Below are 21427 nucleotides of genomic sequence, written 5' to 3'. Positions count from 1 at the left end.
ACCACGTGGAAGAAGAGAGCCATGTCATCCTTAGAGGACTCCGCTGCGGACAAGGCTGATTGATTCATCCTGCAGTTCCAAAGCCTAGACATGAGGCGCCATGCAGTAGTGAACATTTGCACGTGAAATACTTCAAGTTGGTGCAACGTGCTCGGGGCGAAATAACGCGAGGAAAAGAAAACAGCGAAAACAGTAGAAGCACGTAGACGCAGAACTAGCGCTGCTCATACAGAACATGAAATTTTATTTTTAAAGTTCGACTTTTCTTTACGGAAATTAGCGCCCAAGGTTTGTACACAATGAGTGCGATTTTGCTAGATGCTTGTATTCGTTGACTGCCCTTTTGGTATTCACTATCCGAACTAGAATTTTGTGTGCGATAACACGGGCAGGGGCTTTTTCTTTTCTTTTTATGAGATCATGCCCAGGGTGTATCCCGTGACACCCTTGTTTATGGTGATTGTAGTTCGGTATTGCGTCATTGATTTATAAAACCTGTTTTCTGTTACCCAGCAATTTAGTCTTATGTGTTTACTTACGGTGATAATTCACCTAGTTGGGGTAAATATGACGGGGGGGGGGGATCGAGAGAGAGAGAGAGAAAGGATCACATGACAGAAGCCGTCTCGATTTTCGTCTCCATCCTTTGATATGACGCGCCAACATTTACATGAGACGTGTGAGATGACTTACCCTCGTCGCTTCTAATCCTATTCGCGTTCCTAGAGCGTTAGCACCGTTCACATCGGTGCGACGTGCTAGAAATGCAAAGCAGCCATGTAGAATTTTTGTAAACATGGCTACGTATTCGGAAACCGTCTTTGCCAAGCTTTGTAGCTAGGGGCGCACGTACGAGATTTGACGGAATGGCATTGGGTCCGCTCGCTCTTTTTTATCGTTGAGTATATACACGTGTAGTAAATGCTGTGCGGGTGAGCGGAAGAGGCAAAAGAGAGTGCATCCCCATTTCCTTTTGTCTTCTCGTTGTGTTGGGCTTTCTGGTGCAAAAGCAATTAAGGAAACCTTGCGCCATTCTCAACCATTTCTTTTTTATGTGTATAACTATATATATATCGTTATTATATATCGTTATAAATTCGTTATTGCCAAAAGTATACGAAAAGGAGTGCTGTCAATGGAAACTCGGATGGGCGTGTGCGTGTGGGTGTGTGTGTGTGAGTGCGTGCGCGTTTTTCGATCGAAATTCGTTATTGTCAAAAGTGTACGAAAAGGAGTGCTGTCAAGGGAAACTAGAGTCTCCAGTAAAAATAACGGAAGAAAAATGTACGTTTCCATTAATCTATACCCGCCGCGGTGGCTTAGTGGCTGTGGTGTTGCGTTGCTAAGCACGAGGTTGCAGGATCGAATCCCGGCCGCGGCGGCCGCCTTTCGATGGGAGCGAAATGCAAAAACGCCCGTTCCCCTGCGTTGGGGACGCGTTAAAGATCCCCAGGTGGTAAAAATTAATGCTAAGTCCCCCACTACGGCATGCCGAATAATCAAATCGTGGTTTTGGCACATGAATTCACCGAATTCAATGAATATAATTTATACCAAAAAAGCCTGCGTTACAGATGCATGGCTTTGAATTTTTCGGCGTGTTGTGTAACTTCTTCGCTTCGCAATGGTCAGTAATCTAAAGGGTAATGTTATGTACAACATACTGCTAAAACGTTTAGCCTATGTTCACCCCCCCCCCCCCTTCCCCCCCCCCCCCCAAAAAATATAGAATGCTCGTAAAATTGTTCGTAACAGACAGTGCTAGCCAATCGGGATGTTGGGCATATTAGAGAAGTCAGCCGGCCTATTGCAAACAGCGCTTACGAACGAAAGCCTTTATGAATTTGACCCCTCGAGTTTTTCGTTTTTTAAAGAGCGCTGCCAAGCTCTGCCGCTATACGGCCTTTTTTACGACAAGCATTCTTTCTGTAAATGACTTTGTACACAAAGAGGAGCCGTTGCGAGTAAATGACAAGATGCTATCCGGCGAAGATCTGGTAGTCGAGGACCAAGTGCCCGGGTCTGCGATGGAACAACTGGAGAAGCGTGCTGAGGGTCGCGCCACAAGTGCCTCCGGCACACCCACCTGACGTCGTAATGACGTCGCTCCTTTGTTGAACTGTCACTTTTATAGCGCCAGCTGTTAAGAGCAAATCTATGTTTGGCTGCGTCCGTCTGGTCTGTAGTGTGTAGAGGGGTGACTTTCAGATCATTCGCCTAGCCGGCTAATATATGTTAGGATGATAACACTTTGGGGGGCAAATAGTGGTTGGAGCATGTCTAGGTATTTGTCAGTGACTCAATGTGGGTGTCTGGCAAAGTGCTGAAGCCCGTGATTAATTTACTGATTTCCGGTTAACCTTGGAAGAGTAGGCGGGTGCAGTGAGGTGGACGTGACTTCGATGGCATCCAACTCCTCCAACTTTTTTCAGCCACTAACTCGAAGCAGCGACCGCTTCACAAGCGCTGGCAGGTAAGCTACATATTTTTTAAGCGTTTAGCTATGACTAACAGACTCCAAGCATTTCCTGATTGGTTTTCGTCTCATTCATAGAGATTAGTTAGTGTGAGGCGCGTTAGTGGTGTTTTACAACGGAACTAGTAGCATTTTTTCGGGCACATAATTACTTTTAGCGCGAAAAAACACCTGCGCATGTGTTGTGTGCCTGCATTTCCTCTCGAAGATAGTAATCGTGAATCAGTACTAAATAGTTTGAACCAAATTCACACGCTGTTGAATTTCTAAGGGTCTTACGTAACTTGAATCATATCTCCCGTTAAATTATGTCAAGCTGGATTTATTCGTAAGTGGGCATCTGGACGACAGCGTAGGCGCTAATTGAGAAATTAGTGATCGTTTATGAACGATAACCATTTTGTACAGATGCAGTTTTTTATAATAAGAGAAACTTAAAAATTAGGCCAAAACGGCAAACGTTTTAAAGTAAAGGCAGACTATGTTTTGTTGAACTTTTCTATGTTCCCGAAGCTACAACCTGATGTGATGTAGCTGGATGCTTGGTACTGATAAGATCAGTGATTTTCGTCGCGTGCCCTTTCAAGTTTTCTTTATCTCCTTTCGTAGGGCACCAGTCTCCTTTTTGTATACAATAACGATCCAGTAGTGTTCATGTTGCAGTGCCACGGACCCGTTCGCAACACCGCTTTACGAAGTTGAAGCATGAGCAGGTAGGGATTGAAAAGAAAGAAGCATTTCTAATCGATATCCGGGAAAGTTAAACGGATCTAAAGAATGGCACTGAAAGGGATCATATTCGAAAATTTTCTTATTGAAGAAGCTGCCCATACATGCAGGCATCTATTCATCATCAGAAAATTTATAGATACCCACGGCATTATGAAGGCCTCCTTCGGGGATCTCCAGTTGCTCCTATCTGGCGCCATCTGGCTCCGTATCAATGACATTTGATATTAAACGCAAGAAAGTGGCACTTTAGCCTGCACTACGAAGTATTTTCCCACTCGGGGTGACGACAGCGCGAGCGCATTTGGCAGGCGCTGCTTGCGAGGGGACGATTTTTCGCGTGCTGATCCGACGGACGCGTTTTTTCCCGCAAGTCGGCCCTCGCGAAGCAAGGAGGGCCGGCGGATCGTGGCCCAACGTGCACCCATGGCCGGAAGTAAGCTTAGAGACTCGGCTTCAATAAAAAGGAAGGGCATGGGGGGGGGGGGGGGGGTGCGTTTCTCAAAGGGCGCCCAATGACGCAAGTGTGACGCGAGAGGCCCGCAACAAGTACCTACCTTGTTCGCGTGCTCCCTCATGAGAAGTGGAACGGCAATGGTGGCCTTGAGGTGAAAGAGAGCGTGTGTCTTATACTGCACGGCTCGCTATCCGGATTACTTGGCTCCGACGTGAATTGCGAGCCAAAGGGGGGGAGGGTGAAGGAGGCCAAGTAAAAGAGAACGCAAGCAGGGTCATTCACGGCCACGTTTCTGGGACGGAAACATTTCCGGCTATAGGGGCAACCAAGCAGCGAAAACTGGAGACTCCTTATAAACACCGTCGGCGGCTAAAGCTGGGACTTCCGCCGGCTCGCGAACGCCTGCGACGAACAGCAAGACTGTGGCCCGTTGCTTTTAGGCTTACCCTGGTAGCGCAGCGATCGCGGATTCGAGTCTTTTATAAGGGTAAGTGAAGACACGTCATGGTTGTGTTTTCATCGATAGCCTCGGGACGTCACCTGTGCCTTGAATAACAGTGCTTCTCGCGTCTGTGAACGTGCCCACCAATGCTGCCAACGCCGGTGTAGCCAACTGGTTTCGCGCCGTATTGGAGAGCACGCCACCGCCGACTCCGTTATGTAACGAGCTGCGCTGCTGAGAGCTTGCCGAGTGCGTGTTTCACTTGTTTGGAGAACGGGGTTGCGGTAAACATCGCTTCGGTGCATAACATCCCCAAGTTCGAAGGTGAGTGCTGCTGTGGGTCTCCATTGGTCTTCTTTGACTTCAGGTCACAAAAGGGGGCACCCGGGCGTTGGGTCACCATATCGTCGGTAAACAGCGAAGCGGCGCCAGAGGCTGTCCAAGTAATTTGCACGACGCGCAAAGCTAAACGCGGAAACTAGTTTTCAGCCTTGCCAGCGGATGTTAATCTGCTGCGCTTACGCAATGTTTCTGACATTTGGCAAATTATAAATGCGCGAATATTTATATGTTTCGCTCCGGAGAACTACCACGAAAATACCTGTCTTAGCTTGGTAGTTGTTTACAGGTTTTTCGAAATTTGAAAATAAAAACGTTTTTGATTATGCTTGCATGAGTGTTTTATGTGCTGCCGTTCATTCGACGTAAGCAAGCTTCAGGTGTAACAATCAAAATATGCTTGAAGCTTGCTCAAGAATCAATCTAAGCATTTTTATTTTGTCACGGCTCTTCACCACAAATATTGCTTCAGTGGGTCAAAATGCGGCTAAAGATAGACATGCAAATCGTTTCCTGTACTCGAAGTGTGGGTTGTATTTGAAGCTGACGAAGAGGCACTGAATTTACGCAAGCATGACATATATCTATATGAATTTGCGCAGCTTAGCAAAACGTTAAAGTATCGTTGTACGCGCCAATATATCGTTAAATGTGGTACAGGCATGCTAAACAGGAAAGTGACTGCTATATAAAAGATTTAACGCGCTTCTTTAGATTAAGTTGGGTTCGAGGGCACATAATTCACGGTGCGCAACCGATACCGACATTACGCAGCAGCCTTCATATATACTCTCAAGGATCGAAGCTGCGAGACAACTTCGCATTCTAGCACACACGCTCTCCTTAGCAGAGTGGAATACCGCACTCACAAGGCGCACCAGATTGCACAGACTAAACCCTTCACTGCAACTCTGACCTCCGCCCGGACTGCACTGACGCGAAGCGCCTCTTCTGTGTCGGTTGTGGCTGGGAGTTGCCTTCACGAAAGCTTCCTCAGCACTAATTGGAATGGCTGATAGTCCTGAATGTGATGTTTGCGGATGCGAGGAGAAGATTGACCACTTATTGTGCCACTGTCCTCAATTTCAAGCACAGAGACAATCTTTGTCCAACACAATGAGGAAACTAGATGATCGTCCTCTGAGTGAACAGACAGTACTAGAGCACCGTCCCCACCGATCATCTGCTCAGAAGGCAGTGAAGGCACTTTTGTGCTTTCTGAGAACGTCTGCTTTGCACGAGTGCCTTTGACTCAATGACTGTCTGTGCACGTCTATGTACCCTCTCTCTCCCTTCTCTCTCTTCCACTTCTCTCTTCCACCTCTCCCTTCCCCGGGCGTAGGGTAGCCAACCAGACTCTTGACTGGTTAACATCCCTGCCTTCCTTCCCTCTCTCTCTCTCTCTTCATTCATACGACTTCCACTGAACAGCAGCATTCCTTCATTCTTACCCTCTACCTCTCGCGCCACATTCGTTTATCGGGGCCTCTGTGAGTATATTGTAAGTCAATAAACGTGGAGACATAAATGATAGCAATCGTCTTTCAGAGAGAACGCTATTCAATCTCTTCAGCGGAGCTACCGCAAGAGGCACACATTGCTTGCAGAGCAAATATCAATGGGCAGTTAGCTATTCAACTATATTACACTGCAGTGGGTGCACATTAAAGAACCCCAGGTTGTCAGAATTAATCGGGAGTCCTCCACTACGGGCGTGCCTTATATAGAGAACGTGGTTTTGGCACGTAAAAGCCCCATAATAAAAGAATATACATAAATATACTACATTAATTCTTTCCCAAGGAATTACTTTCAGGTACATGTTACAACAGCGCAGTTGAACACAGCCAGTGAATCCTGCGGCTGAGGACGTACATCACCAAAACTGCGGTGGAATACATCGCCTTTCTGGCATATCCATTCCCACCCCCCTTTCCAGACAAACAAGAAAAAAACCTGGGTTATGCATTGAGGGGACGAAACTACAAGGAATTCCATTGTATTTCATTGCACATTTCATGAACTGGTATATCGAAACTGGTGCTGCCTCAGGATTTGTACGGAGCGGTCAGATCTTAAGAATGAACCAACTTTAATCAGGTGATTGTCATTTGTACCATAAGGTGATTGGTAAAACGTTAAATTCAAACATTCGGTTCTATAGGTAATTAGAAATCGTGATTGGTCGCGCAAGTAATTCATCATAGCTATTAACGTTATCTGGCTGAGCAGATGGAATTTCGTTATGAATCATGTCTTTTTTTTAAGCAATATCTTCAAGTTTTAGAAATTACAAAACAACAACAACAACAACAACAAAAAAACGGCGACCATTGCACTCTGTGAAGATAGAATGGCAACGAAAGCTGGTGACAGTCAAAGCTCTCAAACGAAAAGCAAGGTGCTTTCGCTGCCATTCCATCTTCACAGAGTGGAATGGTTGCCCGGGCTCGCGATTGTCGTTTTCGTTCAACATCGTGGGAACGTTTTTCGTCGGTGGTCATATCGCGCCGGCGCAGTTGACATTCTCTTTGCTGTTCCCTCCGGCGCTCCTCGTACGCATGTTGTTCTACGGTTGTACGAACTATACGCGTCCGCCCCATCGATAAGGCAGCTGTTTTTAGCGCCGATACCTCTCCTGCTTATATACTGCGATAACTGCGACGTCACGCCACTTTTCACGGCAAGCGTTCTAATCTCTTCAGCATTTTTCCATCTGCGCCGCCGCACTGCACCCGTACGTGTTCACACGCAAAGCAAACAATGAAACCCATTGTGTATGGGTTTGTTAGAAATCGCTAAGTCCGTCTCTGTTGCCGGACGCCGAAAAAACTACGCAAGGCTACTCGTATACAGCTTTCTCTGTAAAAGAAAGACAGGCTTTTCACTGTTGACACTGGACTGTTCTGACACTTTTTTCTACCTCTTGCTCATTGCTAGCGTGGCATCACGACCTACAGCTGTTTGCTGATGCAACTGTTCTGTTTTCTACACATATGGAGACCGATGACTTTTCTGGCCTCTTTAGTTTCGTATCGCCTCTTTCGTTTTCTCTCTCCACATAGCAGATTCCCAGGGCGGAGTGCCGCCGACTTTGCTTGACTTCTTTTACATTTGTACAGACTCTCCTGTGAATGCATGCTGCGCGTCTAAAACCGGTTCAGTGTCACTGAACTCTCGCCGACCTTGTGACCACGCAGAGTCTTCACCGTTTCATTCCCTTGGTTATACCTGCACTTGCACCACGAATGTTTGACGCACGTGCCCCACAATAATGGAAGCATAGAAGTGTCCTTGCTCCCACTGTAAGTAACCGCGACGTTTTACGAGCGCTGTTTGATAATCGGATGACAAAAATTATACGACAGCGCAGGTCTCTGCGCGGCTGCGTGTGTTTTTTTTTGTTTGTTTGTTTGTTTCGCGTGGTGCAAGCCTGCTGTGACCACGCAGCGGTAACAACAGGGTGATTCCAGAAGAGATGCATATGTCAGCTGAACTCGGCTCTGGCCGCGAGAAGACAACGCAGAGTGCGTGGTGAAACGCACACGAGAAAATAAGTATATAAACAAGACAAGCGCTTTTTATGATTGCCTCGGTGTGTAACTGCCATATATATATATTTTTTTTTTGCATTCGCCAGGAGCGATATTTAAAGAAAGAAAGAACCTGAGCCTATGTTAGGAAAGCCTATCGTGATTAAGAACGGCCCTTGGCTGGCGGGTGAACGTGAGCTAACTGATCCGTACCGCGGATGATACACTAGCGAAAGCGTTGGCTATCACAGGACTCGCGATCTCCGCTTGCGAGCTAAGCGCTTTTGTGAACCAAGGTCCAGAAATCGTGAGTGGTTGAATCTTTTCCTATTGCAAGGATACAGACGTGACAACTGCAGAAGCTATTTTGCGTGCCCATATAGGCCGCGCGCACCGTTATAGTTTTACTCAAATGAGTACGCACCCCACGGAGAGGATGGACCCAGAGGTCACTGTTCCGGTACGACCGAGAAGGGGCTACGGGCCGAGGCACTGTCCGATAGCGCTGTGCCACAGTTGTGTCCGGCCGCGGGGAGCACTGAGCCAATTACAAGAGATTTCACGGCGTTCTCCCGAAACCGGAGGTCTGACAGGAGCGAAAATTACACTCGGAGCCCTTCCCCGATAGGAAACGAAAGTATCCGATCGACTGCAGCTTCTATATATACTATAGCGGCGGATATAGCCACCATAGTACAGCTTGCGGCCGTTCAGTAGTCTCGCCCGTGCTGTGAAATATTCTTTAAACGGTCATCTTGCGCTAGTATACTGCGTTTTACGGCAATAGCGTAGCCTGGCCTCAATATCCGTAATCTTTTCGCCCTGCCTTCCATTTCGGGAGGTGTTCGAATAATCGTTACTTGTTTCTCGTTTTTCGCATTCAGATCAAGAAAATACCGGCAGACGTTCTGACGCCTAAACCTCTCGTCCAACAGCTTGTTGCAGGTATGTTTGCGCAACTCGCGCCTTTACACCGTTTTCTTCGTGTTACTGCTGTGTCATATGCTGATTAAGTCATAAATACTATACCCTTTGCTTTGCATCGGCGTACCGGTCACTTACGTTAAGAAAAACGGTGATTTTGCCTGCATGATCATGCTTTCCTTCACCCAAATGCCTTTTGTATTCACGGAGGTAGTGCGCAGAACACGTGGAAACTTCGGCTTCGCTCGGCAGCTATGGTGCCGTGGTGCATTCTACGTGCGACGCGCGCGATACTGTAGCGTTATATAGTAATGGTAAGGTCTATTTCCCTCTCCAATTTATGCAACTCAGACGATCCACCAATTGAATGCCTGGCACTGTGCAGCCAGTAATGGCCATAACTTCCCAACGAAAGTAATTGCGGGTCATTATTTATTTCCCCTGAGAATGGTTTCGTACGTAACGTTAACATTGGTTACTACGGACAGCGCCTCGGCAACGTGCGTCGTCATGAAATTTTGATGCATTTTTTTTCGGTGCAGATAAAATTTCAGTTAATGTATCATAGCTCCCAGAGAATAATGACACTCGTTAACCAGCTGTAAGCGGTTTCTCGAAACATATTGCACACTAAATGAAGAGTTTTCGCGCAAGCCATAAGGAATAAAAATAAAACCTGAGAGACGGAAAGAATAAATCAGTAAAGAGCAAAGCAACTAAAGAGACTGAGATAAGGAGTGATGCAAGGCACCTTCTTAATATGAGAAGGAAGTGCGTAGCGGCATTTCCAGCTCGCGTTCAAAATGGGCCTTCTCTCTATGATTTGAGAAAATTAAAACAGAGTGCGCGAGATGCTGATTTGGAGAAACGAAAAGAGAGCCACTGCACGATTGCGCAACGACATGATTGAGGCTGTTTACATCACGCGCATATTAATGAATAAGCAAGACAGGAGGGAGGGTTGCATACCCGAAGCGGGGAGGGTTGCATACCCGAGACAAGGGCAGCAGGCAGGGGAGGAGGTGAACGGCAACTTTCACGTCTTGGCTTGAGCGCCAAAATCCGTGAATGCGCATCCAGACGCTTGGACGGTGGAGAAAACGGTGGCTATTGCCCAAGACCTTGGAGCTTTCCAGCACAGCAGGGTAAACTTTCGCGCAAGTATATAAGGCACCCATCGAGACTGCCGGACACAACAGCCCCTTCAGGTTGACGAGACGAACAGTAGCATGGCTTTCAGCAAAGTGGTGAGTAGAATCTCGAAGCGGAGTTGGTTCAATGAAAGACAAGATATCATTGAACGAAAGCGAACAAAGCGTTACTTCTTTAACATAGTCGTGGGGACCACTGCTGTAAATCTGGTTAAATTAAGACGGACCTGCAATGCCTTTTTTAGAATACAGCTATAGCGACTGAAGTCGTGAACGCCAAAGACAGGTATTGCAGCTTGCATGCAACAGCGGATCTTGCAATAGTTTTCTAAACATTTAATGGTGTTTTCTTGTGGCCAATAAAATTTTGCTACTTGCCTTGTTGCTCCCTCATATAGCGGAACCGCACGATGGCTACTGGCTCTGAAGGTTGTATTCCTTTAGCGGTGAAGACGCCTCACTATACGAGCTCACAAACAGGACGAGTCACGAAAAGCAAGAAAAGTGACGGAGGAAATGAACGCTAACAAACTAGAGGGGAGACCAGCTACAGTGTACCTCATCAGAGCCGCGCCCAATCGCAGGAGTAAGCGCAGACACGCGCACCTGAGCGCGATCGTGCGCTCGTAAAAACTGTTTAGCGTTGTGAAAGCTGCAAGCAACAGCGATGTATAAAAACAATGCGTAGGAAACGTCCAAGGAAACGCGCTTTGTTTTCCCTTTGACTGTACGTTGTTTTGCAAAAATCCACCTGCCTTAATTCTTCTAGTTTAGTCTCTTGCACAACCAGAATATTGGGCTCGTGAGAGGGTGCGCTGCTCGAAACGGAGCGTGCCGTCATTCTTAGGTTTCTGCATGCAATAAACTAGGGGGAACAAATCGCCCTTCTACCGCTTTTTTCAGTGTGCTGCCTGTAATAACGCAGATAATCATTCTCACAGAGTCCTATAACTGTTGGCGTCCAGCATGATCATGAACGGTTCTATTATCGTTCATAATCATTCTGTGGCGTGGCTTAGCTTGCGGGTTATTGATAGCAGGGCGACCTTCAGTGGTGACCTTCGCCGTGATATTTGGTTCTCCTTGGCAATAGTTAGCTGCCATAGCTTTCCATTTTCGCGAAACTGACCAACCACATGGTGAACGGCGCCGAAAAGTCGCGCCTTATATTCAACCTATATTTGCGTTAATGACGGAAAACATCGCGCGCCTCCGCCCTTGGAGAAGGCGCTGGAGAGCAGTAAGGATGAGTGGTCCACGTGGGCAGTGGTTAAGTACGGCGAGAATAATATTTCTTACTAACCCAGCTACATTGAAAATTTATATGAGATGCTGAATATTTTCCTAATGCATACCTCTTGCTAGGAGTGTCACGTATCACTTTGTAAAGCAGCTAGTAAGTGCCACCTTCATTTCGTCGAACCGGGCATATCTGATTAGGATATCACCCAGATTACGCCTTGTCAAAAAGCAAAGCAGTCTCTATGGTGTGTAGCGATGTTAATGTTTATGTGAAGCACCGCTATAGTGATGTAAATATGACACACTGGTCTTAGTGAGGATAGGCTGGAGCGATTTTCCTTCGTGTTGTATACTTGAGCGCTAGCGCGGAAGAGATCGACAGCTTTCTAGCGGAGGGTCATTATGACTGTGACAGTGCCGCGACTGAAAAGGCGAACTTTTCTAGTCGCTGTAGCGGAAGTAGATAAAGAAGTCTCCTCTGCCAGCAATCGACGTCTCAACAAAGCCCACTACGTACGTTTTAAGTAGGCCCTAACCTAAAGAGGAGCTTCAGGTCATCTTGAAGAAGTTCCACTGCTTCGGAGCACAAGTTTGCATGTTGTAACTTACACGGCAAGTGCTTTAACTTAGCAAGTGTTTCTTCAGGGTGGGAGTCGCCCGCATATCTGAAACAAAGTCTGAAAGACCAAACTGCGAGTTTGCGCCTTTTCATAAAACAGGTGTTGATTCGAAGGACGCTATATATATATATATATATATATATATGCGCCTTTTCATAAAACAGGTGTTGATTCGAAGGACGCTATATATATATATATATATATATATATATATAGAAAGAGAGAGAGAGAGACGGAGTGGGAAACGCAGTGAGTTTAACCTGAAACGATCTTCTGGTTTGCTACCTTGCACTGGGGGAATGGTAACGGGATGTGAAAGACGGAAAGAATAGGGGGGGGGGGGGGGGGGGGGCGAAGAGAAAAGCAATGACACCAAAGAAAAGAAATATAGTATACGAATCGGTAGAGAGGCTGACTGCTTATAGGCCCAGCACAGTTTACCTACGAAGGCCCAGTAAAACCTGTCCACTAATTATTGCACCTATGTACTTGTAGCCTCCCGCCCAATCCATGGCCCAGGGTGGGCTAGCTAGGCTCCTAGTACATTAAATCAGAAGTAAATAGCCAGGCACTCAACCGGCTCAACGTATACTCTTGGGGGAACTAAAACAGAAATCCTCATGATAACCTTAAGATGGAATGCTTAATAATACGAGCATACGTGTTTGTGACTGGAACGTCGTATCAAGTGATTTGCGCATTCAAGTCGAGAAGTGCAGGTTCAATGGTTTCGTGTTTGCGAACCCGCATTACGATAGCTAAGGCCAAGAACACCGTTATGCGCTCTTGCTTGTGTGCGAAAGGGAAATTCCTTTACTTTTGAAATTTGATGCTCCCAACCTATTCTCGAAGGTCATCCTTTAAAACTGCTACGCATGGAATCGGCTCATTCATGAGACACCCTCATTCATGTTCCTCAAAATGCATTTTTTAAACGTTCGCAAATGTGGGGGCAAGTTTGTGGCAATATCAGTATTTGATATTTTACATGGCGTGGTACATTTTCTCACGACAGATATTTCGCTGGCCTCACACCCCGTTCCTTTGATTGATACTGTGCAGGTGTTCTTCTTGGCAGCTCTGCTGGCCGCCTCGATCTGCATGAGCTACGCGCTCGAAGATGTCGAAGAGCGTCAGGGTGGTGGAGGACTAGGAGGTCGTGGTAGCTACGGCGGCGGCAACTATGGCAGCTCCGGCAGTGGTCGTCATGGCAGCTCTGGCGGTAGTCTCCGCGGAGGAGGCCACGGAGGAAGCCACGGAGGAAGCCATGGCGGCCTTGGTGGTAGCGGCGGGGGCTATGGTGGACGCGATAGCCACGGTAGTGGCCGTGGCTCTGGCGGCAGCGGGGGCCATGGTGGCCTCGGCGGCCATGGCGGAAGTAGTGGAGGTCGCCTCGGTGGCCTTGGCGGAGGTAGCCGAGGTGGTAGTCGGGGGGGACGCTACTGAGCAGGATGATGATTCATTTACGCGGGCTCTGGGTACCTGCAAGACTGCACCGTTCCTGGCCAAAGTGACTGGATGGTGCCTCATCTCGTGACCGGTCCTTGATTATTTGATGTGCCACTCTGCTGTACCAGAGACTGAGACCAACTTCCTTTGGGCATTAATGCTGTGATCCTTTTGTTTACGTTCAATTCTTTATGGGTTATTTTCAGGCAATAAAAAACGCCGTTGACAAACTTCAAGACACAAACTTCAGTGGTGTCCTTTCCTCTCGGTGTCCGTGTTTCTTTGCGCTACAGTGACTTCAGTGCGCTGACAAAATTATTCCTAAAATTAGGCAAAGTTTGATATTTTATCTGCCGGTCCTCATAAACTTCCGCTGATACGTTCTTTAGTAGAGAACGTGAGATAAGGTACCAACGTGGGCTGCACTGCAACATACGTTATGAAGTCGCCTCGGGAAAGAACTCGGACTCTTCGCACAAGATTTTATAGTTGTAAATTTGCAATTTGAGGGTCCAAATAGGCAAGCTGTTCAAAATCCTTGCTCGGCGTACTATAGCTAGACTATGAAAGAAACAGCGAGCATATATTGGTTGTTTTCAAGTGTGGACATTATTATTATTATTATTATTATTATTTGTTTCGAAAACATATAAATGGAAGATAGGAACAAGGGGAGGGACGAGGAAAGAAAAAGCAAGATGACAAATCTCAAAGAATTAAGCACAACGCGCACACAGTACAGGTCACACACAGTAGGGCCAGTCAGTACAGGCGACGCCACTATAACATGTCGAAATATAAGAAATAGTATTTGAGTTCCCGTTACCTGAAAATAGAAATAGGCCACAAACGTGAACCTAGGTAAGCTTCTTTTAGAAAAGTAAGAAAAGCGTGGTGAGCCTCATCGCGGCGAGATGCACAACCACTGGAGTACGAACATTCGTCGAGTGTCGTACACTGCAGACCAAGGAGGTGATAGTCCCTCGCTAGCGACGTGCGCTGCGCACTGAAATCGGGACACTCCAATATCAGGTGCTGCAGTGTCTCGCAGCAACCACAAGACGTACGCGATGTACTGGCCACGCGTCCTTGTGGACACAAATGTTCGCGCATGTTCACAAGGCCAACCCTTAAATTTAGTAGTTGTGCTATAGCGCGAAGCGGCAAGCCTTGACCGCGCAACTATAGCAAACACACACTAACTAGCACAGAGAAAATATTCTACGGTTAGCTACTGTAGAGTACTAACAAAAATTAGCTGAGATTGAGGTTTTCGCTGCTCATGCGCTTTGAAAATTCCTTTGTACTAAAAAATTACTCTGGCATGCTGGAGTAAAATGGCCTACATTACATCGTTTTACTACCATCTCTAAGAAACGCAATAAAAGGATATCATGGCCGATTTTACGACGTACGGAGTTTTAGATCACGTGAATAGAAACTATTCATAGGGAGTTTAAAATCACATGACCACGAAACGGGCTCGAGATCACGTGAGTAAATTCTACCATTACACTCCGCAAACGCTCACAAGCTCTGTGCCTTCCATTTAAGCCTACACTCGGCGGCGGGCACGGTCACGTACGCTATTGGAAAACACGCCGTGGATGCGCATCGGTCAAAATATTGCTGCGTTGACTTTAGCGGCTAAGTCCCGTAAGTGCTTGCTTGGGCGAACAACTGAACAGTTTATAATTGTCAGTTGTCGGAGTAGTGAAAGTTGCGCAAGGAGCATGGACGTATTTGCTCCTTTACGCGTGCACGCAAGCTGTACGCCTGTTTCACTTCGGCCGAAGCTCTAGTTGCCATAGCAAGCCAGCCATCGCGACGTTTTGTCGTTTTTGTTTCCTATACGCTACGAGGAAATATGATTCTACCGATTCAAGATGAGGCGACATATTCTAGAAAACACGACACTTGCCGCTACGACCGGTGAGCTCACAGGAATAACTCTCAGGAGCAGCCACAACAACTTAGTGAAGGGAGTAAAAAAATATAGTCCTACTATCCTCCCCAACAACCTTCACGCGGATGAAAGAAATACTCCCGTTTTTACATGCAAAAATACGGTCAGCAGGGGAGTAAATTTGTAACCCGACTGGTACGTAGTATAAAAAACCCAGAAACGGGAATGCGATACGGGACGAGTTGTTTACTCCCATTTCGTGTCATGTTTGTTTAAATTGTAATGCTCGGGAATATTTTATGCATGTGATAGAATACTTAACGTAGTGGTAGGTTTATGCGATGTACCGGTACGCGATGTAAGCACCCAGTTTCCTGACAGCTCAGTCGGTTTAGAGGCACTCTCGGCACTGACAGCTTCCAGGATTCCAGCCAAATACAAAATTCAGAGACCAATTGGCGTGCGCCAAGTGTTTGGAAAAATTATACAGTTATTGAACAGCCGATCGCAGCTTCAGATATGTTATTATTAGCTGCAATTCTCTGCAATAGATGAGGCTATGCGCTTTTTATTCTCGCTGAACGTGGCATATTCACCAGTTATCAAACACTTTCGATCAAGCCACACTACGAACATCATAGCGATTTATATGAGCAGCAGGGCTGCGCAACTAAACACCGAAGACATTTGCATTCAGAAAACATCACTTGACAGAATGATATGTCATATTGTCGCGGCTCCAGCTGGCGTTTGGGCCAGGAATCCACCCGGCACATTGGTGAGTATACGTCCGGTGGTAGGAAGGAAGGAAAAAGGGCTTATTTTACATTACTTACACTGGCTCCAGATATGGAAGCCCATTCCATGTAGGAGCGTATTAAACGGCTGAGTTCACAACAGGACACGTCAGCACCACCCCTCTCACTCACCAAAGATCTCCCTTTTAATACCGTCGTCTTCCCTAGGAGACTAGACTAAGGAATCTTATGACTGTATCGCGGCTAGTCACAATGGTCGAATCGGTCGCAAGATCACTCCCATGGTGTTGCACATTGGCCCCCGTATATGGCGCAAGCGTGTAGCAATTTGGGAATCCGAGGTAGACTCTGTTCCCAGGGTAGCCTTCGACGTTGGCCTCTTTCATCGCTTAGTTTAGCCTGTCAGAGTCAGGTTCAGGTAGAGTGGATCTTCGCGGTAATCACCAATTTTACGGAGGGCGGCGACTGTTGTCACCTCGAAGTGAGCCCCTTTGTTTGCGCGTCACAGTCTATATCGGGCCCCGTCGTCGTCGTCCCTTATGACAGGACGGCCTCGTGGTAAACGTCTAAGGGATTCCCATCGCCGTATTGCGACGTAACAGTATCATGTGGGTAGATTTCTTTTCATGAACTTCTTTCTGCTTCGAAAATATGTTTTCTTTTCAATCGCATGGAGCATGTAGCGCAACTGAGCATGTCCAGGTGGATTACCTAGAAAGGAGGACGTTACTTGTGCGTCAAAGCGCAAAGTCTTGATTAATAATTAAAACATTCTTGAATTAAAATTTTGATCATGAACTCTAGGACACATTTTCCAATTGAATAATTGAAACCGAGCGGTAGGTAAGTCATTTCGGTTTGACACAAATCCTAAAACTTGCGTCACTTTCGAGACAATCGTCTCGAAATCTGCTAAAAAAATGCATTGGTTTTACATTTAAGACAGTCCGCAACTGCTTGACGCACACTTTTGCGAAACGACTATAGGTGGAACGCCAATGTGGAACTCCTAGCACCCCCCCCCCCCCCCCCATTATAAGGCTTAGTTTCTCGAAAGTGGTGCATGTAAGTCTTACAATTTGAGCAAAGGCAAATTTCACTTACCCTCTGCTGCTGTCACCGTTGCTTTGAACTTTCATGCAGGAGTGTAAGCGGATTTTGCTCTTACTCCGTCTATGAGGGTAGCTTCCATGCGGTGAAGTTTCTTTTCAGCGGACAGCCGATGCGGAGGTTCCTGAAGCGAACACAAGTGGCAACGAATTGTGTCTTTAGCAAGTTGGTGATTCGCCGGAGCTCGCACTCTTGGCTGCATTGAAAGCGCCACATTGGCGAGAATACCGGAGCATAGGCTAGTGACACCAACATGGGAGGGCTAACTGAAATGTTATCCTATTTTCATTTGACACTGAGTGCAACGATGACCGGGGTAGTTGGAGAAGTATGGGAGAGGCCTTTGCCCTGCAGTGAGCGTAACTAGGCTGATGATGATGATGATGATGAACGAAGTGGGCGATATAGACCACTTAATCTGATTCTGCAAGCGCTTCTCTCCTGAAAGGAGGAGGCTTCTGGACAGTATGAGAAGAAGCGAGTTTCTCGCTAACGTACAGATCATTTCATCTGTGCGGAAGGGCCGCGGACAGTGCGTAAGAAAGTGTCGCGCATGCTTATCACATTTCCCCAAAAGACTCGACTGATTCACTCATGGTGACATATTTGACGCGGAAAGAAATACTCAGCTAGAGCAATAGCCGGCCAGGTCTGCCCGGCTAATCCCGCCTGTAGCAACATCATCCCTAACACCGGTACTGCTGCCCTTCAATTTCGCAATTGCAAAAAGTGGCCTAAGGGAAACAATTAAGAAGCTAAATCGTGAATCTCTACAATTAGGTAACTGCATGTTCTGATTTTTTTCAAGCAGGTAATTTCCGTATATTCCATAACTAAACGTGGAAAGGCGGAACAACAATACCTGTCAGAGGCGGTTTTTAAGAATCGGTTCGAACGAAAAAGAAGAGAGATAAATAACAATAAAATACGTGGTACACGTTGCCTGTTGGGATACTTCCTTGGGAAAATACGCACAGGCCCATGTGCGCTCGCTCGCGCGCGCACGCACGCACGCACGCACGCACATACCCCCCCCCCCCCCCCCCCCCCACGCACACACACGAGCGCGCGCGTACGAAATTCAATAAGAATATGAAGGCAGGAATCTTAACACAAATATCACTAACGTTGAAAGGGAGCTGTAACCAGGAAATTGCATCACCGGGGTTAAGCCCTTGTTGTCCGGATAAGGGACATGTGTTCCAAACGGACGCGGGAAATACTTTCTTGCCTGTGAGCGTGAGAAAATATTTCAAGCAATGCGCAAGAGTCACAGGAAATGCGAGGACAGGAAGTTGCTTGTACAGAGACGATTCTCAGAATGTTCTAAACATAAGAAAGTAGCCGATATTTCTCCTTTTGCCATCTGCTGTTTTGGGAATGGATATAAAAGAGCGTGCTCAGGCTTTGATTTTCACTATTGCGGTCGGCGTGATTAATAGCGTCTGCATTATTATTCGCTTGATTGTTGGAACATCGGCAGCGAAACATCACAACGGCGACATGAAGGTACGTACACAGTTACAATCGACCTTTGATCTCAACTTTATTCATTGATTTTTCGGTCACACAGTATGAAATGGAATAATCAAAAGCAATGGGGCTATAGAAAAGAATGGGGGTGAGGCCGTAGGCTCCCTATTGCTTCGTTGCACTGAAGGCCGTAGATGAGTACAAAAATTAAAAATGAATCGTCCAAAAAATGCGCTTTTCTCTATGCATAAAATTTCTATCTTGTGTGATCTGGCGTTGTCGCATTCGTAAAATTGTGCGATAAATTTTGGAGCTACTTCGGTATTGGCGGCCGCTGGCAGGAAGCGATCTATCAAAATTCTGTTAGCGATAGTATAGTAGTTTCTCGGTAGATAAGATAATTCAGAAAGGAAGAATGTGGGAGAAGTATGTCAGATGATGCAGCAGCAAATACGGGAATGGCTTGTAACAAATGCGTTGTGATATGAATGGTTTGTACCAAAGATGCGCATTTAGCGCATTTTTGTTACAAGTCACTGCATGCTATTGTGACGCGTACTCGCTTCGGTCAGATACGGTGTAGCTGACACGACAAAAGACGTAATTGAAAACTATGCAATCATTCTGACAGCCTTGGGCACCAAGAAATACCTGACAAGAGAATTTCACACGGAGAGATATGAAACTCTCCTGTCGGATATTTCTGTGCACCCAAGACTGTCAAAACGATTACACATTTTTCAACTGCGTCTTTTGTCATCGGACGCCTAGTTAGAGCTCCGCTGTCGTCCTCTATAAAATTTTGTAAGACCCTAACGGCAAGAGTGTTACCAGTGCGACAAGACAACACTCTTAGGGCGTAAACATCCTTGCAGTGTGAGCACTCGCAATTGGGCGGCGTTCTTTCAATGCCTTTTCAATCTGAGACGTGTTTACTTAACGTCAAATTTACGTTAGGAGGTTGGTCCTCTCATCCTTCTCCTGTTCTTTCTTTATGCTGTTATTTTATGTACTATTTTTTTTTTGTACGCGCGATCTACATTTCACGGGATTCCTCGTGGTGCTCGCGTTGCTGACAGCTATTATGCGCATTCCACTGCTTCCTGATCTCTGGCATTGCAGGCGGTACCTCTAATGTCGCTTTTCTAGCGAGGTCGTTGGCTGCTCTGAGAATAAGGCTCCTAGGATTTTAATTTCAATTGTAAACAGTTTGTACGGTGAACACAGGAGTAATATTTTACAGACATGGTTGTCGCTGCATGATCTATGCACAAGGCTTGTTTGTTTGCTTATGCCTAAGCCTGTTGAGGGGCTCTTTATTTGGGGATCCCGCTCCTATATTTGTGCGTATTCTTTAACTTTTCAAATAAAGAGCTCCTGAGGCGTTATTTACAGGCTACATTTTCAACCTGTTTAGTCCGTAAATGCATCAAGGGCTTCAAAAACGCTATTTTTCTTTGCAGTTGGCTCTCCTCGCTGTTGGTGTCATTGCCAGCTTAGCAGTGGCCACAGCTTCGAATAACAGAGCTCTCCAGGGTCGCCCTCATATTCTAGAGGCTACGCCTGAAATCCCTTCCGTAGCCCCTGAAGCCAGCTTTGGATCTGTAAACGGGGCAGGAATCGACTCTGCAGCCAGCGCCCTCAAAAGGTCAACTCTCTTCAATGACGATCTCGCTACCGCTGAGGCCATTGGCACCGGTCTCGGTATTAGCGCTGGCTCTAGCCCCTTCGGTGAATTCGGCTACAATTCTGCCATAGGCAGCCTCACACATGGTGGATCGCTTGGTCTCATTGGTGTACTCGGACAAGGTGGCCTCGGCGGGCTTGGCTACGGCGCTGGCCTGGAAACCATCCACGGGTCTCTCTTGGGATCCGGTGGTATTGGAATTCTTCAAGGAAGCAGCGGCCGCAGCCTGCGCTTGGGAGGAGATGGCGATGGCGTTGGATATAGCAGCACTAAGACATACAACAACAACTACAACTACGCCTCCGATGACCCCTCCATCGGAGCAAAAAAAAATTGACGGTGTTTCATAAGCGGGCATTATTGCTTTTCACGTGTTGTTTGATTTAAATTCTTGATAAACATAGACATTTTCAGAAATAAAAAAAAAACTGCTCTCGTTAAGCAACCGCACCTTATAGACACCCTTTATTCTGCCAGTCTGGCTGGGCGGCTGCATTCACGAAGTCTTTCTTCCACTATTTAAGCAATCTTTTACGGGGGCCTACCGCGTGTCCTTTGCTGCCATAACCGGATGGCGTGCATGCCTCCGAAAGGCTTCGGGGATACCTGTAAACAGATAATCCTTCCTTTACTAACGCGATACGCAAAAATAAAACCCGCATATATTGAAGCACAAGTTACTACATTTTCAGCACTGAGTCGACATAGCCCAAAGAGAAGTGATGCGATGTTCTGTAGACGCTATACCCCGTTGACGAAGCTGAGCGAGGTGACATGACGCTGAGTGTAATTCGACTTGCGCCGTCCCTCAGTTCAAAAGAAACCACGCGTTACTAGACCGGCGATACACAAGACAATTCCTACTCGTAAAGAAGAAAGGGGAGTGGTCACCCACCAAAATCTTTGTTTGAACAATGCGCAATCGTCGCCTTGCACTTGTCAATCAAACGATATAGTAGAGCCGGAGATTTATCAGACCTAAAGAAGACAAACACTGTGCGAACGAATCATTTATTCATATGATCAATCTTTTAAATTAAAATGAAGATTAAAGGCACGGCCAACGAGGTCGTTATTAAGACTATAAGAGAACGGAAGCACATGATATGGAGCGCATTATCGGAATTCTTT

General features: G+C 46.6%; 2 protein-coding genes across 3 annotated transcripts; both read left to right on the top strand.

Annotated features, from left to right (window-relative positions):
* The first annotated feature begins 8899 nt into the window (after nt 1-8899).
* LOC126547878 (uncharacterized) lies at nt 8900-13598 on the top strand. Of its 2 annotated transcripts, none has more exons than XM_055063562.2 (2): nt 8900-8921; nt 12976-13598. In XM_055063562.2, the coding sequence occupies exon 2, from the start codon at nt 13097-13099 to the stop codon at nt 13448-13450; it is 354 nt and encodes a 117-aa protein (XP_054919537.1). In that variant the 5' UTR covers nt 8900-8921; nt 12976-13096; the 3' UTR covers nt 13451-13598. The 2 variants fall into 2 exon arrangements, with proteins under 2 accessions (XP_054919537.1, XP_050051861.1); XM_050195904.2 differs by lacking the exon at nt 8900-8921 and adding an exon at nt 10045-10147.
* A 4967-nt stretch (nt 13599-18565) lies between these two features.
* On the top strand, nt 18566-20746 carry LOC126547876 (uncharacterized). Its single transcript, XM_050195902.2, has 2 exons — nt 18566-18645; nt 20073-20746. The coding sequence occupies exons 1-2, from the start codon at nt 18640-18642 to the stop codon at nt 20631-20633; spliced, it is 567 nt and encodes a 188-aa protein (XP_050051859.2). The 5' UTR covers nt 18566-18639; the 3' UTR covers nt 20634-20746.
* The last annotated feature ends 681 nt before the right edge of the window (nt 20747-21427 follow it).

This window comes from Dermacentor andersoni, chromosome 1 (genome assembly GCF_023375885.2).
Source record: "Dermacentor andersoni chromosome 1, qqDerAnde1_hic_scaffold, whole genome shotgun sequence".
NCBI classification, from domain to species: Eukaryota; Metazoa; Arthropoda; class Arachnida; order Ixodida; family Ixodidae; genus Dermacentor; species Dermacentor andersoni.
Note: the sequence above shows the minus strand (reverse complement) of the source record. Positions and strands in the feature narration are given on the sequence as shown.